Source organism: Ursus arctos, unplaced genomic scaffold (genome assembly GCF_023065955.2).
Source record: "Ursus arctos isolate Adak ecotype North America unplaced genomic scaffold, UrsArc2.0 scaffold_19, whole genome shotgun sequence".
Lineage (NCBI taxonomy): Eukaryota > Metazoa > Chordata > Mammalia > Carnivora > Ursidae > Ursus > Ursus arctos.
Window position 1 is genome coordinate 35,744,723 of NW_026622863.1, and position 17,501 is coordinate 35,762,223.

Genomic DNA, 17,501 nt, shown 5'->3' on the forward strand with positions numbered 1-17,501 from the left:
TTTAAGTAATCTCTGCACCCAACATGGGGCTCGAACTCATAACCCCAATATCAAGAATCGCACACTGCTGGGACTGGCAGGTGCCCCTAATTCTGATTTTCCAAAAAATTTTGCACTAAAACACAATTTTCTTCATCACTGTTTTGGGTGTCCCTTAAATCTTGCGTGCAAATTGAGTACCTCACTTGCCTCCCACAGGCCCCTCAGCTCCAGGGAAGTCCCCAGAGAGGAAAGGACGACGGGGTTAGCAATCACATCAGTGACGAAAATCACAGCTGATGTGCACTGAGGTCTGTGGACCAAGTACTGTTCCAACGCTACCCCTTCTTCCCTCCCTTCCTTCCTGAGCACCTACTATGTGCTGAGCACCATTCTAGATTCGGGATAAAGCGGACACGGAAAAACTTCCCGGCCCCCGCAGAGCCCACATCCTGGCCTGGTGAGAGAAACAATGAAACACTAAGTAAGGATCAGCAAAATGAGAGGTGTGCAGAGAAAAAAATAACCCAGAAAGGAAGACACCAACCAGGGAGCCGGCTTCATGTTTTAGGTGTGGGATCTAAGAATGGCATCACCTAACTGCCACACCCACCCCAGGAGGGAGAGCCTGTTCGTTGGCCCCATTTTTCAGATGAGAAAACTGAGGCAGCTTGCCCAGGAAGTGGCAGAGTCAGATTCTCACCCTGGACAGGCTGATGCCGAAGGCTTTATATGGGGTGGTGCAAGTCTGAGCGGAGAAGGGCGGGGGAACCAAGTGCAACCAGGGTGTCTTTCTCCACTTCAAGGGCCACCTCCCTAGGAGAAAAGGCCGGATTGGTTGGGTCGGGGCCCTTGGGTCCTCTGTTTACTGACCCAGCCCCCCCAGGGGGTGGCGCCTGGCACCCCCACCACACCCCCCACGGCCGGCCCCTTTAAGGCCGGCCCTGGGTCTAGTGCAAGTTCATTCATCCAGGAGCCCCTGCTGACTCACGCTTATGAAAGTGGTTTTCGTGGCCCCGCCCCCGCCCGCCTCCTCCCGGGCCGTGAAATACCCCGGCCTCCCCGCCTCGCACAGCCTCCTCGGTCCCCACGGGGAGACGGCCTCCTGCTCCGCCGCCGCTCCGAGAGTCGGCCCTCCCGCCGCGCGCCAGCCCAAGCTCCCCGCGCCCCCGCTCCGGTCGGGTGAGTGGCCTGAGCAGGGCGAGCGGGTGGGAGACAGGGGAGGGGGGGCCCCGCGGGCCCGGCGGGACGCTCTCCCCGCCGCCGGCGCCTCGGTCCCCAGGTGCCCGGCCCCCTCGGCTGCAGCCGCCCCGGCCCACGTGACGCCGCTCCCGGCAGGAAAGGGAGGTGTGGCCGCCCGGGCGCGGTGCCCGCCGCCCAGGCCACTGGGTCCTGCGGCCGGGCTGGGTGCGCCTCTCGTCCGCCCCCTGGGGTCCTGGGCACTTGGCGCCTGACAGCTTGGGGTGCTGAGCACGGGGCGGGGGGTGGCCCCAGGTGGGGGAGGCTCCGGAGGGAGGGGGCGCAACCCGGTGGCCCCGAGGCTGCGGGCAGGTAGCAGTCATGTCCACCCACCGTCCTCACCCTCACTCTGCCTCAGCCTTCTGTCGCTTTCTTGGTGGCACTGTCACCACGCGCTTTCTGCAGAGAGGCCTTGCCCACTGTCTGACAGGTACGGCGGGCAGGACTTGCACTCGTGGGCGTCGTCTGGCACATTCCTGGGCCAGAGGCCTCCTCCCGCCCCATCGTGGTCTCTCCCTCTGGCCCAGGGATAAGAACGCCCTCCGGCTGGGTGGGCGCGGGCGTGTCTCAAAGTCAAGTGCAGCCGTACAGGTGTCCCGGAGGCTCAGAGCAGTTTTAGCTCTGGCAACCCTAGAAGTAGGGGAGCTACAAACTTCAAGGAAACATCACGTCATTTAATGCTGCCAATATTCCCATTTCTTCTGCGCTTATTTGCTTCTGTGAATGACAGTCTCTCTCGGGAGCTGTTTGCAGTTGGCACTTTCTGTCTTCAGCCAGGAAGGACTCAAAAAAAAGTTAACATTAAAAGTTGGCCATTCCAACGCCACAAAACTAAAACGCCATAAATGAAAATGAAAATAGTTTCAGATTCTTCGCAGTCACTTGGCAATGTGCTCATTCTTCCAAGGTAATGAGAGCTCTCAGCTGCTCGGGGACCTCGGGACATTGCACAGGAAGTGACCTCGGGGTGATGACCTCATGTATGTGGCATCTAGAGGCTTCTGGGAGGGAGCACTGAGCTTGGAGCCCAAAAGCCCTGGTGGTAAATGGGTCCCTCCAACCCCCGGGAAGCAGGATAAGAGGGAAACCAAGGGCTCCCAGGAGTGCCTCTCGCACTGAGAGGGGGATGGTGGTGAAGAGGGGTGTGGGGACCGTCAAAGGGACAAGGGAGGTGAAGGGCGTAGCCCAGGGTGGGCGTGCTTTGGGGGGCTATGGGGAGTTCAGGTGGACTCAAACCCCGGGGGGTCAAACTTGATCTGTCACCCACTGGCTATATGACCTCGGGGGCATGGCCTCACCTCCCTGAGTCTCAGTCTTCACATCAGTGAAGTGGGTTGCCATGAGAATTAAAGTTGTAAGGCATAGGGAGCTCTCAGCAAGGACATCGCATGGGTCCCCATTGCTGTTTATTCCTGGGGACAGTAGAGACGAGGGGTGGGACCCTGGGATTGTTTGGAGGTTCCAGGAGAGCGTGCTGGGGGAACTGCAGTCCTGCTCCCCAGCGCCACCAGGCTCACCCAGTGCCCCACGGGTACTGAGAAACTTCTCCCTCCCCACTGGGAACGTGGCCCCTGGCCTCCCTCCCCGCCGGCAGTGGAAACAGAGCAGAAGGGTGAGCAGGGACAGATGGGCATGCTGCGCTCTCTGCCCACTGGCAGAAGCTGTCACACCCTGTCACTCTGCACTCTCGAGCCCAGCTCGATGACCTCAGCTGCCCTATCTGTAATATGGGAGTGCGTGGAAGAGTACGCACTTAAATGAGGATTCAATGAGTTCACGTGTATGAAGTGTTTAGAACATGCTTGCTCCCTAGCCAGCTCTTCATAGACATGCGCGAATGTTAGCCGTTTGTGTGATTGGTGGGGTTCATGATGGTGACGCCACCCCCAAATCCTCTCCCCAGCAGACGGCACGGCCCCTGCAGGGACCCTGGTGTGGAGAAGGCTTCGCAGTCCCCGCTGCCACCTTTCATCTCCTTTGGCCCGGGGGCTCCCCCAGACAGGAGGAGGAGGCTGTCAGTGGCCCTGGGCCCCGGGGCCCAGCGAAGGCAGGGAGGGCTGTTCTCAGGATGAGGGAGTCCCTGACATGCCACCTGACGTGACACTTCCCGCCGTGTGTCCTTCAGCTCTGAGCCTCCCTTTCCTCACCAACGGTGACACCGCTCACATCTCAGGGCTGCCAGACCCCGTGCTGTCACTTAGGTCAAACCCCTTGCACACTGTAAAGTGTGGTCTGTTGTCGTCACTGGTGGAGTTTTCTTACCGGCCCGTCTGTGGGGAACTGTTCCTTGTCCATCTGCTCGGGACCTGCCTGGGGGCAGATGCTGGGGTTTCTGTCACTCTGCACATATCCGAGGTCATATTCTGGCCTCGGTCATGTTTGGTCACTGGTCAAGATTTTTTCTTACAAGTGTGAATTAGTTGCCCACTTTCCAAATCAGAGAATGCACATAAAAATCGGAATTCTGCCTTCCCTGGAAGAATTCTGAAAGCAGTGACCCTGGGTCCCCATCCCTGGGTGTCCAGGCCATGTGACTGCCCATGCACTCTTTTACACGTGTGTGTGACCCTGGGCTGAGCCCCGGCTCTCCCTGGGGCAGGCCAGTGGCTGGCATGGGGCACACACAGGAAAAGCGTCGGCACCAGTGTCAAAGCCAGCTCCGTGACGCTGAGCAGCTGTGCGCGCTCTCTGGGCTCTGGCCTCCCTGGGCCTGTGACGGGGGATCATAAGCGACAGCGCTTTCTGCGTGGGCAGCGAGGAGCACATGAGGAGTCGCTAGGTCCGCGCTAAAAGCCACACATTCCTCACACGCTTGTGTGGATGTTGCCTTGTCGCCCTCAGGAGGGCAGGGTGTGGGCAGTGGGTGAGGTCGGAGGCCCCGTTAGCTGGGTTTGGGGGATGTGGAGCAGATGGGTCTGGACCCTCCTCCCACACCTGCGGCCCCAAGAACAGGGTTTAGTTCCCTGTGAGTGATGTGATGTGCGCCTATGGCCAGCAGGGGGCGCTGTTGTTCCAGAGACAAGACCGGTTACCAGGTCCACCTGTTCCAACTGAGCCCCTGCAGCTGGCAATGGGCACTGGTCCTTGCCCAGGGGTACCTTTGCTCCACCCAGTGCTTCACGGCCATTGCCTCAGTGTGTCCCCCAACAACCTGATGGGGTAGAGACTACTATTCCCATTTTATAGATGAGGAACCAGACCCAGAGAGGTCCAGGAATGGGCCTGTGGTCACCAGCGAGGAAGCACCTTGCCGGGTGATGGCTCCAAAGGCCACCGGCTGCACCGGAGACCTGAGGGCTGGATTGTGGGGTGGGGGCTGCAGTGATCACGAAAGCGCTGAGCAGGGCTTGCCCCCAGGCGAGGCAAAGGAGGCCTTGCAGAAGATGGACCATAAGTTTTGGGGATTGTTATTGTCTGCTGGTGAAATGGGGAGAGTGGGGTGAGGCTTAGAGCTGGAGGTGACAGGCTGGAGGAGGGGACCCTGCCTAGTGGGGTGGGGGGAGGAGGTTTGTTTGAAATGGAACAGGTGTGAGGAGGAGAGAAGGAACAGGGGAGTGGCATCCCGGCAGGCCTCAGCAAGGACCTTGGACTTGACCCTGAGGGCCACGGGACAACACCTCATAGCTGGGAAGGGAGTGCATGACACCCCAAGCTCACGGAGTGGCCCTTCCTCCCCCCTTGCCCCCAGGTCAGCTGCCAGCTGCGAGTCCCCCACCAGCCACAGCCATGAGCACCTGGAGGAAGGGCCACCTCGGCACCAGCAGCTCGGAGCCCCTCACGGTCATCGTCATCGGTGAGTGTGTGCAGGGGGAGGGGCCGCACTGAGCCCCTGGGGTGGAAGGTCAGGAGCCAGGCAGGCCCAGGCCCGGCCTTTCTTTACAAAAGTTGTCTTTAAAATTGGCCGTCAAGCATTCAGGACATGCCTGGTGCTATGCCTAGCAATTTATAAAATGTGATTCCCTCCAAGAACCCGCAAAGCTGGAGCAGAATGGTCCGCTGAGGCTGCCCAGTGAGGGCAAGGGGGCCCTGGTCCTAAGTCTGCAGCGGTCCCCGTGCTTACCCCATGCCTGGCATTCTGCTAGGGGGACGTGGCCGAAGCATGTGGTTCCTGCCCTCGGGTCTGCAAACCGGGGACAGGCGCCCCTCCCCTCATCAGTGGCCATTCCTGTAAATCAGAAACAGCTGAAGAGCAGTGCTCACGTGCGGGGTGTCCTGAGGGCGCTCTACAGACGGGTACTGTCCGGCTCAGCACAAGATAAGGCGGGGCGGGGGAAGCCGATAAGAAGAGAAGCGATGTCACGAGGGGAAATGCCCAAGCAGCGCCACAGATGAGCGGTGTGATTCCTTCAGGCTTGGGAACTGGGGGCCCCACAGGTGGCTCTGCACCCCTCCTTAGCCCCTCCCCAAGTTCACCCCCAGAGCCCAGGAATCTATCCTGTGATACTTTACTTCTCCGTCTGACCAGCCGCACAGCCCTGGGAGGACAGGACAAGTAGCGATCCTAGCATCTCTGTCATGTTGCTGTGTGACCACAAGCAAGTTACTTAACCTCTCTGAGCCCCAGCTCCCTCAAGCATGAAAGGGGGAAAGGGTAGCCGGCACCCCGCTGTTATGGGGGGGCACAAAATGGGCTCGTGCACTTCAGGGCTTCGTGGGGGACCTGCTCCAGCAGCAGCCTCTGTCACGTCTTGCTGTTGTGTTGCTAAAACCCCTTGACACAGAGTAGGCACTCTGTAAACGTCCATAGTTATCACTTGTGCCCCGCTGTTGTCACGTAGTACCCCATAGGCTCTCCGCGGTCGGTTCTATTTTTTTTTTCTTTTTTTAGATTTTATTTATTTATTCGACAGAGATAGAGACAGCCAGCGAGAGAGGGAACACAAGCAGGGGGAGTGGGGGAGGAAGAAGCAGGCTCATAGCGGAGGAGCCTGATGCGGGGCTTGTTCCCATAACGCCGGGATCACGCCCTGAGCCGAAGGCAGACGCTTAACCTCTGTGCCACCCAGGCGCCCCCCGCGGTTGGTTCTTACTTCCTTATATTATTATGCACGGTGCCTGACACACGCTAAAGACTGACTTACTGTTTCATTTTTATGAATAAAGAGCAAATCAGGGAACCAATCCGGTCAAGAGCAAAGCCCTGGGAGCTGTGGGTCTGTGGCACCTGATAGCACTGCCCTCTGACCCCACCCTCTCTCCTCAGGCAATGGCCCCTCGGGCATCTGCCTGTCCTACCTGCTGTCGGGCTACACCCCCTACGTGAAAGCAGACGCCGTGCACCCCCACCCACTGCTGCACAGGAAGCTCACCGAGGCCCCGGGCGTCTCCATCCTGGACCAGGTGGGCCAGGGCTCTGGGTGCCGGGGGGGGGGGGGGGGTACGGCCACCCTGGGAAGCAGGGCAAAAATGAAAAGACACGTTTGTGAGACACGAGACCCAACGAGGAATGTGAGTGGCCGCACGTCAGGCCGGGAAACTGTGAGAGAGGAAGCAGGGCTGTCTTTTGGGCCCTGCAAATGCCACACCTGCTTGTCCCACGTGCCCTAGACCGGTGGGTCTACACCTGCTCTCCCGGGCGCACTTGGCAATATCTGGAGACGATGGCAGTTGTCACAACTGGAGCGGTGGCACTCCTGACTCGCAGGGTCGCGGCCAGGGATGCCATTTAACCCCCTGCAGTACACGGGCCAGCGCCCACCGCAGAGCGCAAGCTGCCCAAATGTCATTAGTACCGAAGTTGAGACATCCTGCCTGAATACTTCGGTTCACTACCCCCTGCCCAAGAGGACTCGCCAATCCTCCATCCATGCCCCTTGCCTTCCAGAAGGCCACTCATCGTCCACCCCCCACTTCCGACATCATCCATCCTCCTAGCTCCTCCCCCCCTCAAGTTGACTGATGAGGAAGTAAGCTGCCGTTTGGTCTAGATCAGCATTTTTCAAAATGCCTTCTATAGGACATTAGTGCCTCAGAGAAGATGTTCCTACTCCAGTAAGTCTGAGAGAGATTGGTTTGGCAAAACTAAACAGGTAAATTGGGCTGCAGGACTTGTCAGAGCCTTTAACTTGTTGATGTGCAATATCTACTTCTATGAGGCAGCATTTTCCAAGCTTGTCTGACCACCCTGATATGGTGGGAATGCAAGACGGGGCAGCCTTGCTCCAGTGCCCCTCTGACCTATGCACCACCTCCAGGACCTGGATTACCTGTCTGAAGGCCTTGAAGGCCGGTGCCAAAGCCCTGTGGCCCTGCTCTTTGATGCCCTCCTGCGCCCAGACACAGACTTTGGGGGAACCATGGAGTCCGTTCTCACCTGGAAGCACCAGAAGGAGCGAGCCATCCCCCACGTGGTCCTAGGCCGGAACCTGCCTGGAGGAGCCTGGCATGTGAGTGGGGGCTGGGAGAGGGTGAGAGGGGCTTTGGGCCGAATCTACCCGAAGTCTTGGAGAGACTCCTTCCCGAGGGTTAGAACTCCTCCATTTCCGGACTTTCCCTATTCCCTCCCCCTCCTGCTCTCCCACCCCCTCCTCTCCCACCCTCTCCACCTGCCCTTTCTGCAGCCACCCCAGCTAAGGCCTCCCATGTCCTTCCTCCCTACCGGGCCGGGGGCTCGGAGAGGCCTGGACCAACGGGCTCCTTTTGCACACAGTCCATTGAAGGCTCCATGGTGACCCTTAGCCAAGGCCAGTGGATGGGGCTCCCGGACCTGCAGGTGAAGGAGTGGGTGTGCAGGAAGAGAAGGTGAGGCAGCTCTGCAATGCCTGGGGTGGGCAGGGGCAACGGGCGACACCCCCACACTGAGCCCAGGAGCCAGAGGTATGGAGGCTCTGAGGCTCCCCTAGCCTGCCCTTCCTCTTACTCCAGGATGGGAAACTGAGGCTCAGAGGGGGAGAGGACTCGCCTGGGACCACAGGGGGCTGGGCTCACCCCAGGACTCCCTGCCAGTGCTCCCTCCACCTGAGGCACAACCTCCCCCTCCCCGCACCCTGGGGAGCATCCCAGCCTCTAAGGAGGGCGTGGCAGCTGGCCCTGCCCTGAGCCTCTGGCCAGCCTCCCCCGTCCTCTGGCCTCCCTGCTGCCCTTCCCACCACTCAAGCCTGGCCTGGAATAATATTCTCCTTACTTCAAGGTCAGCTAATAGAATGCACTTCCTTTTTAAAAAATGCTCTTGCAATAGAAACGTAACCACACACAGAAAAGGAAGACAACGCAGCCCAACCCCACGCCTCTTCCTGTCGCGCTCCCATTTGGGGGTGTTTCCCCCATCTTGTTTCCTGCTCCATCATGACCACACGGCACACATCTGACCGTCCTGGAAGAACACCTCAGTCACTGAACAAATGAATTCCAGTCCCTGCTCATCCTGGGGATCGAGGCAGAACGTTGCCCAGTGCTCCAGGGGGGCAACGAGGGGGTCACCACTTGGGTGGTGGCTGACCTTGTGAGATGTCCTGTTCCCTCTGACCCCAGGGGCCATGACAGGGACCTGTCATCCCCACCCAGCAACTCCATGTCACAAAGACTCTGTGTCCCTGTGGGTTTGGTAGGAAGATGTCCAGGCTGGTGGAGTGATGTGTTAACAGAGAAACAGGAACTTCAATTTTAATTGTAGACAAACCCTTTTATATCCTACTTGTAAATTCAACATTATGGCATAAGGATCTCACGTGGGGAAGACAGTGTTTGCAGCCATCCTTTTACGTGGCTGCATAGTATTCCCGATTCAGCAGCTCTTCGTGCCCATTCCTGGGCAAGAGCCACACACCCCTGCCCTCCAGGGTGCCCCGCCCAGTCCTGGGCTTTCCTTCTGTCCCACCTGCCCTTCTTAGAAAGAACCCTGTACGTACTATCTTAGGACCGTTCTCCGGGACAGTCTTTACTCAGAGAAGGGCAAGTGACAAACCCACAGCTCCAGTTTCAGAAGCAGACTGGCATGCTGGGCTGCATGGCAGCCTTGGGGGGTGCGCTGTGAGCGGGCGCTACCGCCGGTCCTGGTGGGTGTCCTGTAGGATCCTCCTTTTTTTTTTTTTTTTTTTTTTTCAATTTGAGAGGTGGGGAGGAACACGAGAGGGGGGAGGAGCAGAGGGAGAGGGACAAGCAGACTGCGCTGAGTGCAGAGTCCGACTTGAGGCTTGATCTCACGACCCTGAGATCAGGACCTGAGCCAAAACCAAGAGTCAGACATTCACCCAACCGCACCACCCTGGCGCCCCACGTAGGATTCCCCTTAAGCGAGTTTCTCCTGAACAACGTGTCTGCAGTTGGAGAAAGTAACCCACCTGAGGCCACACAGGTAGACAGAGGGAGGAGCTGAGATCATGCCCAAGCCCACAGCTCAGCCACCTGGTGACACCAGCTTTGCGGTCATCGCCCAGGGAGGGGTGGCAGTAAGAGCAAGAGGAACAACGCTGATAGTAAAGTAGTCTCTGCCGTCGCGGTGTGTGCGGGGCCTCGGCCAAGTGCTTTGCATGGGCTGTTTTTAAATTTGTGTGTTGTATTGAAACACGGCCGCCTATGGACAAGTGCGCAACTCCAGCACACGTGAGTGGACGGAATGTCTCAGCTCACACCTGCACTGCGGCCGCCCAGAATCAAAGCTAGACCCCCTACCCCCAGAAGCCCCCACACGGCCCCCTTCCTCCCGCCTGGGGGAGCCACTCCTTCACTTCTAACTTCATACATCAGCTTCACCTGTTTCTGAACATGATAGGAATGGGATCCCAGCATCTTTCTGTAGATGAGTATTTAGTCCTGGGGGGTAGTACTAGTGGCTGGCTGTCACCTGCCACTTACTATCTGGCGGGTTCTATCCTAAGATCTGTTCACACCATTGTCTCACCCTCTCAATAATCATGTGAAATCATTCCGTCACCGCCATCCTCCCCGTTGCACAAATGAGGAAACCAAGGCATGGAACATTTCAGGCACATAGCTCCCCAGCAGCAGAGCCAAGATTTGAACGCAGGCCACCTGGCTCTGGAGGCCACACTGTCACCCCCACCCTGATGAGATACCCAAATTTGCTTCATTTTCCACACGAGGAACTAGCTGGAGGCTCCGAGGGGGTAAACTGAGTCCCGCGGCAGGGGAGGCAGAGCCACAGTCCAGCTCCAGGGCCTGCCGCCTACCTGTTCACTGCTGTCGCACCTGATCTCCCCCACACCCTGGTGTGCTCTCTGATACCCTCCCTCCCCCATCCTTCCCTTCAGAGGTCTTCGTAACAGCCGGGCCACGGCTGGGGACATCGCTCATTACTACAGGGATTATGTGACCAAGAAGGGCCTGGGCCACAACTTCGTGTCCGGCGCTGTGGTCACGGCCGTGGAGTGGGGGACACCTGAGTCCAGTGGCTCTGGGGTCCGGGACCCTGGCCCCCTCTTCCAGGTGAGCGGCTTCCTGACCACCGAGGACCAGAGCCGGCAGCCCTTCTCCCTGTGCGCCCGCAACGTGGTCCTGGCCACGGGCACGTCCGACAGCCCGGCCCGGCTGGGCATCCCTGGGGAGGCCCTGCCCTTTGTCCACTATGAGCTTTCGGCCCTGGAGGCGGCCATGCGGGCGGGCACGGTGAGCCCCGCCTCGGACTCTGTCCTCATCGTGGGCGCGGGGCTGTCGGCCGCTGACGCGGTCCTCTACGCCCGCCACTACAACATCCCTGTGATCCACGCCTTCCGCCGGCCCGTGGACGACCCCGGCCTGGTCTTCAACCAGCTGCCCAAGATGCTGTACCCCGAGTACCACAAGGTGCACCAGATGATGCGGGAGCGGTCCATCCTGTCGCCCAGCCCCTACGAGGGCTACCGCAGTCTCCCCGAGCACCAGCTGGTGCTGCTCAAGGAGGACCGCCAGGCCGTGTTCCAGGACTCCCAGGGCCTCCAGAAGGTCTTCGGTGTTGCCCTGGTGCTGGTGCTCATCGGCTCTCACCCCGACCTCTCCTTCCTCCCCGGGGCAGGTGCGAACCTGGCCATGGACCCTGACCAGCCCCTGAGCGCCAAAAGGAACCCCATTGATGTGGACCCTTTCACTTACCAGAGCGCCCGCCAGGAGGGCCTGTACGCTGTGGGGCCACTGGCGGGGGACAATTTTGTGCGGTTTGTGCAGGGTGGGGCCCTAGCGGTGGCCAGCTCCCTGCTGAGGAAGGAGGCCAGGAAGCCACCCTAGCGCCTGGCCCGGCCTTCTCGTACCCAGGCCCTAAAGAGGAAGGGAGATTCCTACAGCCCCGCTGGACACCCCAGTGAGGGAAGGGGGCCTCTCCTGGCAGGAGACAGGAGGGTCCCTGAGCCCATGCAACAGGCCTCTCGGATGAAGAGGAGTGGGGAACCAGGCTGCCTGGACTGGGACTAGTGCCCAGAGTGGGAACAGAGGCTGCAGGCCAGGGTAGGCTGTGATTTGGGGTGAAAGCTGCTGGTATGAATTGGGGTCACCAGGGCCAGCTGAGCACTGAGCCAAGAGGACTCCAGGCCTTACTCCTTCCAGACTCGGGTCCCAATTAAACCAGTGCCTGCCTCCACTCATGTTTCTGAGGATTCTGTGTGTGGGAAGGGGGCTGGGCGCCCCGGGGTGGGGGGGACACAGGGCCATATGGGAGGTCTTTGGGCTGGAGAGTTTTGTGACAAGGGATGGTGCCCCAAGTCGAGGCACAGCTGTGTTAGGGAAGTAAGGGGAGGGAATGTGGGGGTATCCTGGGGAGGCTTTCACAGCCTCTGCCCGCCCCTCTAGCCTAGTCCCTGCCCCTCTCCCACGCTCCCTCCCAGCCATGCTGTCTCTTTTCAGTCCCTCATGCTCCCCATCGTTGCACCTGCCACAGGGTCTCTGCAGGGGCCCCGTCTCCTGCCCAGTCCTTCCACTCTCTCAACCTAAGGATCACTCCCTCCACATGTCTTCCTCTGCCATGAGCCCCTCCATAGCCACCAGGACAATCCCCTGTTCGTGGCCCAAGGTTCATGGCAGTTCAGTATTAATGGTTCATTTATCTATGGAATCACTCCAGTATCTGACTCTGCCCACTTGGATCTAGGTTCCAGGAGGCCAAGGACACCCCCCCTACCAGTCCCTTTAGTGCAACCCAGCGCCTGTCACGGGCCTTAACTCGTCCTTTGGACAGATGGATGAGGGGTGGATGGGGTATGAGGGGAAGAGGGCGTTCTGGGGCACCAGTTTGAGCGCTGTGCTATGGAAGGGGGAGGTTTGAGGGGGCATTCAGGCCCCCGGGAGTAGTGGGGGAGGCCCAGCGCGTGGGCATTGGTCCCTAGAGCTGCAGCCAGCAGAGGGCGCTCCGGGCTCGCCGGACACCTGCGCTCCGGCCCTTGCGTCGGCGCCACGGGTAGGGTGGGGGAACCTTCGGGAGGGGGGCAGCGGGAGACTTTCGGGGGGTGGCCCCCAGGGAGCCCCTGGCTGCGCTGCCAGACGCCCACCGACCCCACGCCTCCTGGGCAGCCCCTTCCGTGGCCGGGCTGGGGTCCAGCCCCCAGCACCGTGCCCCCGCGGTTAAACCCCTGCAGCCGCGCCCGGCTCCCGGGGGTGGGGGGGCGGGGACGGTGGACACGAGGCACGTGGCTCGGGGTCCAGGCGGAGCGCCCCCCCCCTCCGTCCCCCGGCGCCGGCCCGTCCCCGCGGTGGCCGCGGCCGCGGGGCAGAGGGAGGAGGGCGGGGCGGCGCCGGCGGTGGCAGCGGGGAGGGGTCGCGCGGGGGCGGGCCGCGGGCCGGGCGGGGGTCGGCGGGCTTCCGGGCGGCGGCGGCGGGCGCGGCGCGATGTGCGAGCGGGCGGCGCGCCTGTGCAGGGCCGGCGCGCACAGGCTGCTCCGGGAGCCGCCGCCGCAGGGCCGGGCGCTGGGCGGGCTGCTGCGCTGGGTGGGCGCCAGGATGGGCGAGCCCCGGGCGCCGCTGGCCCCCGACGACCCCGACGCCCCCGCTGCGGACCCCGGCCCGGGTCCGGGGCCAGGCTCGCCGCGCGGGGGCACCGCCGTCATCCTGGACGTGAGTACGCGCCGGCCGGGACCCCGAGCCCCCTCCTCCTACCCGGGCGCTCCCGACGCCGCCCTCCTGCGCCCCCGCCGGGACCCGCGAGGCCCCCTCCTCCCTGGGCGGGGGACCCCCGGCCCTTTCCCCTCTGCGTCCCAGAGCGCGACCCCAGCCCCTCCGAGCCCCGGCCAATCTCCATCCCAGTCTAGCCTCGTCCCTGGACCAAGACGGTCCTCCTCCTCCCGCCCCCTCCCTCCATTTCTCCGGATCCCCACCTTCTCGGAGCCTGGACCCTGGAGCCTTTCGACCTGGCCACCGCCCCCCTACTTTTGTTCTAGCTAAACCCTTACTCTTTCCCCCAGCCCTGCACCTCACCCTTTACCTCACCCCTGTAGGTATGCGAGCCCCTGCCGCCTCCGGCCCCCTCCTCCTCTCCATCCCAGATACCCGCGTGAATCGCTACTTTTCTGAGACCCCCTCCCCTTCCAGCCTCTGGCTCCGGTGCCCCTTTTCTCATCCTGGCCGTAGACCCTGAGCCCGTGTATTCCCTGAACCGTGTATTCCCGTCCCCACAGCCCCTTTTCACCCCAGGCACCAGCTCTTTGAAAATGAAGCCCCCTCCCCACCTGTGTCTTCCCCTTCTCCTTTCTGTAGAGCTGGGGCGACCCCTATCTGCTCTGAGCCTGGACCCCTTTGGGATCCCCGCCCCCACCCCCGCACTCCACTCGGAGCCCGTCTATCCTCCACTCCTTCCATACCCTCTACTCAAACCAACCCCCATCCCCTCTGGGATCCAAACCACCCATCTCTGGGAAGCCCACCTCACCCTCCCACCCACTCCCCAGGAGTGGGAGGAAGATTCTACAGGGTGGACTGCTGGGGGTGGGAGACTCGCTCTGTAGAGTGAGGGAGAGGCGGAGGGGGCTCTATCCTGGGCGCCACCCCCACCTCCTAACAGCACAGCTGTAGGTTGTGCATGTCCCATGAGGGTCCTGTGCCTGGTGGGTTTTTGGGAGCCTTGTGTCTGTGTGTGTCATTGTTGAGGGGAGCACGGATTTCCTCTCGCCTTCCCTTCCTCTCTCCCGGAACCCACAGTTGGCTCTGTGCAGAGAGGGCTGGGCAGGGCAGGGGGAGCTGTGCTGTGGGTGCTTGTGGCTGCCCGCAGACACACACACACACACGCGCACGCACACACACTTGCACAGCCCGGTCCTCTCTCAAGACCCCAGCATAGTTCATGTGGGAAAGCGCTGGGCCCACCTTTGCAGAGAAGCCCTGTCCAGACCCTTCCTGTTTCTAACAGGGCGGGTAGTGGGCTCTGGGGTCCTCCTCCTGCTGGTGTGTGTGGGCCCTGAGCCTCCATTTCTTCATCTGAGAGATGGAGTGGCGAGTGGGGGTGGGGAGCGGACATGGGGACCCCTGAGGGTGGGACCTCCGGGAGCTTTGCAGTCAGGAGCAGGGGTGTGGAGGGCCCTGGGTGGGGCTTTGGGGGGGCCTGGGTGCTCTGGGCGTGGCTCCCCCCTCTGCCCCAGCACAGTGGCTCCTGGTCAAGTAGCCCAGACTAGGGTTCCAGCTGAGGGAAGGGGATGGTGTCTGAGAAGCCCTTCCTGAGCTGCGGCTTCAATCCGTCGTCACAGTCTCAGGTGCTTGGAGGGAGGCGGGGGACATCTGTCCTTGGCCCCAGGGCAAGAACGCAAGGTGGGATGGTCAGAGGGGGTGATGCCTCCCCCTCCTCCTTCTTATCAGCATGGCTCCCCTCGTCCTAAAAATACCAGGAGGAGTAGTCATCTGGTCTCCGCTCAGGTTTGGGGGGCTGTCTCCCCCCTCCCCTCCCAGTGTAGCCAGAACCTCGCATCTGCAGCTGGGTTTCCCAGCTCCTGGTGGCCTGCTTCCCCCTCTCCCCCTCCTGAGAAACAGTCCAGTCCTGCCCCTGGCTGTCCGGTCTCCAGGCCTCGAGTGCCCTTAGCGGACATCTCTGTTTAGACTTAACCGACCTCCCTGGAGGAAATCGGGGCTCCTGCGAGGTTCTGGGACGGGTGCAGTGGCTGCGTCCGGGGGACACGGATGCCGAGTGTGGGGCTGAGCGTAGCGCAGTGGGTGCGTCCACGGGGACCGCTGGCTCTGGAATCACACCCACAAGCATGTGGATGGGCGTGTGCACATGTCCTCGTGTGTGCACGCATGTCTGTCAGTGTGGCCGTGGGCAGGCTGGCGGCACAGAAGGAGAGTGGGCCCTGCTTCCTCGCGGGCGGCGGGGAGGGCTCTGCCTGAAGCCTCCCTCCTGCCCCGATCCCAGCCGGGGTCTCCTCCTGGGGGAGGGGCTGCTCCCCCACCCACCCCAGGAGTGGGATCCCAAGATGAGTCAGAAGCCACTGGAGGGCACCTGCCCCCCTGGGGCCCACGCTGACTATACTTCTCTTCTTTGCAGATTTTCCGCCGGGCCGACAAAAATGGTGAGTTTCCCTCCCTGGCTGTGCCCTGAGTGAGGCCCTGGCTCTTTCTGTCGTGATGCTTCAGGGGAAGGGGCCGTGGGTAGGGGCATGGACAGCCTTGCATCTAAAGGTTAAAACTACAGGATGCTGAAGTCAGAAGGCCAAATCCTGGCTCTGCCCTGTGCCTCAGTTTCCCTGTCTGTACAGTGGAATGCCCATAGTTCCTACTTAGTAGGGGTGCCACAGGGATCAGTGAGTTGGTGTCTGTGATGCCCGGATGTCTTGCATATGGTGGATGCTTGGTGGACGTCAGCACTCATGCAGCTGGGCCAGACCACAGCAGGTAGGGGGTGCCCAGGGACCACCCCTTAAGGAAGCCCCCAGCCTCACTCCAGGCCCTTCCCAGCCCTGGCACGTCTACCTCACTGCAACCTAATGCACTCGGTGCTCTTGCTCCTGTTTTGACAATTCCATGGTGTCCCAGAGAGGTTAAGTGACTCGCTCAGGGTCACCCAGCCACATGAAGACAGTTGAGCTCGTGCTGCAGACACCCGGATTTTCCCCACACCAGGCGTCCTCCCTGACCATGTGTGTGCCACATTGCTGGGGCCAGTGGATTCGTGACACTGCACTTCTCCTGACTTCTTGGAAAGGCTTCCCCCCACCCCGTATGAGGGAGGTGGGGGCCTGAGAATGACCAAGTTTCCCAAGGCCCCCCTGAGCCTCACAGTGGCAGCAAGGAGCAGCACGGCTTCTTATAAACACTGCTGTCCTTATTCCTGGGGCCAGAGAAAGGCCAAGACGTAGTCCCTCTGCAGGCCTCAGCTTCCCCATCTCTAAAGTGGGCTGATAACACTTAACCTGCCTGCGTCCTTGGCTGTTGGGAAAATGCAGGAAGGTGATGTGGGAAGGGTGGGCAACAGGAGGCCCTCAGGCCCCAGCGCCTGTCCTGCGTGGGCTGGAGTTACAGGTGGCAGCTCTAACCTGGGTCCCTACACCCCCCCCCACCCTCGGTGGTGGCACTTACTGCTGACCCCTCCCCCGTGGTGTTGGGGGTGGACTGTGAGGCCTTGGTGGGGGGGGGGGGGCGCTGCACAGACCTGGACCGGAAGTCAGGGCCTGGGGGTCTCCATCCCCTGCCTCCTTCCTTGGGCATGACAATGGCCCCTCCCAGGCCTCTTGGGACACAGGACTCTCACCAGCAGCTGCATTTGGAGCAGGGAGGAGGGAGAGGGATGTGGGAGACCTTCAGTGACCTCGAGAAGGGCTCGTGGCATCTGGGCCCAAACAGCCTCCGAGGTTTGAGCAGGGGGTTGAGGGGCTCGATCCCTGATGCGTCTCTTTGGGGTCTTCAGTGTGCCGTGGCCTGGGGCCGCGTGGTCATTTCGCACATCGTGAGCCCCTGGCTAGTAGGAATGTGGGCTGGTCCCTGTCGTGGGCCCGACGCGGGACACACAGGAGGTCCTCGCAAATGTCTGTGGGCTTCCAGGTAACGGCTCTATTCCTTGCTGAGTGCAGCTGTGCATGGCCGTGGGGTGCAGCGGGCGTCTGGCTGCAAGTCTCCCCGCGGGCGGCTGCGGATCTGCGTGGCCGTGGCTCTGTAACGACCGCCAGACGTACCGAGTGTGCATGGACCCGTGTGTGTGCGCACACGCCCCTGCTTGGGTGGCATGCTGGCCTCCCTTCAGGCACAGATGGGGTCTCCTCTTGTCGCATGTTGCCCCGTCAGAGACTGTGTTTCCGCCCCTTGAGCACAGCCATGGGGTCCCTTGACTTTGCTCCGCGGCCTGCACAGAGGCCAGGCCCATCCTCCTCCTGGGGCCTCAGGTCTTCCCGGCCACCGCCGCTGAGTGGCCCTGGGGGATTGTCAGTGGGTTAATGTGGGTGTGTGAT

The 17,501-nt window shown here is 61.2% G+C and overlaps 2 protein-coding genes across 2 annotated transcripts in view; both read left to right on the forward strand.

Moving 5' to 3' along the window:
- Nucleotides 1-1,057: 1,057 nt before the first annotated feature.
- Nucleotides 1,058-11,725, forward strand: OSGIN1 (oxidative stress induced growth inhibitor 1). Its single transcript, XM_026495323.4, has 6 exons — nt 1,058-1,161; nt 4,907-5,011; nt 6,422-6,558; nt 7,413-7,604; nt 7,868-7,959; nt 10,428-11,725. The coding sequence occupies exons 2-6, from the start codon at nt 4,945-4,947 to the stop codon at nt 11,374-11,376; spliced, it is 1,437 nt and encodes a 478-aa protein (XP_026351108.1). The 5' UTR covers nt 1,058-1,161; nt 4,907-4,944; the 3' UTR covers nt 11,377-11,725.
- A 1,241-nt stretch (nt 11,726-12,966) lies between these two features.
- The window catches only part of NECAB2 (N-terminal EF-hand calcium binding protein 2), a 28,188-nt gene continuing 23,653 nt past the window's right edge, over nt 12,967-17,501 (forward strand). The window contains exons 1-2 of the mRNA XM_026495324.4: nt 12,967-13,191; nt 15,605-15,629. Of these exons, the coding sequence (XP_026351109.1) occupies nt 12,967-13,191; nt 15,605-15,629 (250 nt within the window). The remainder of the gene's footprint in view (nt 13,192-15,604; nt 15,630-17,501) is intronic.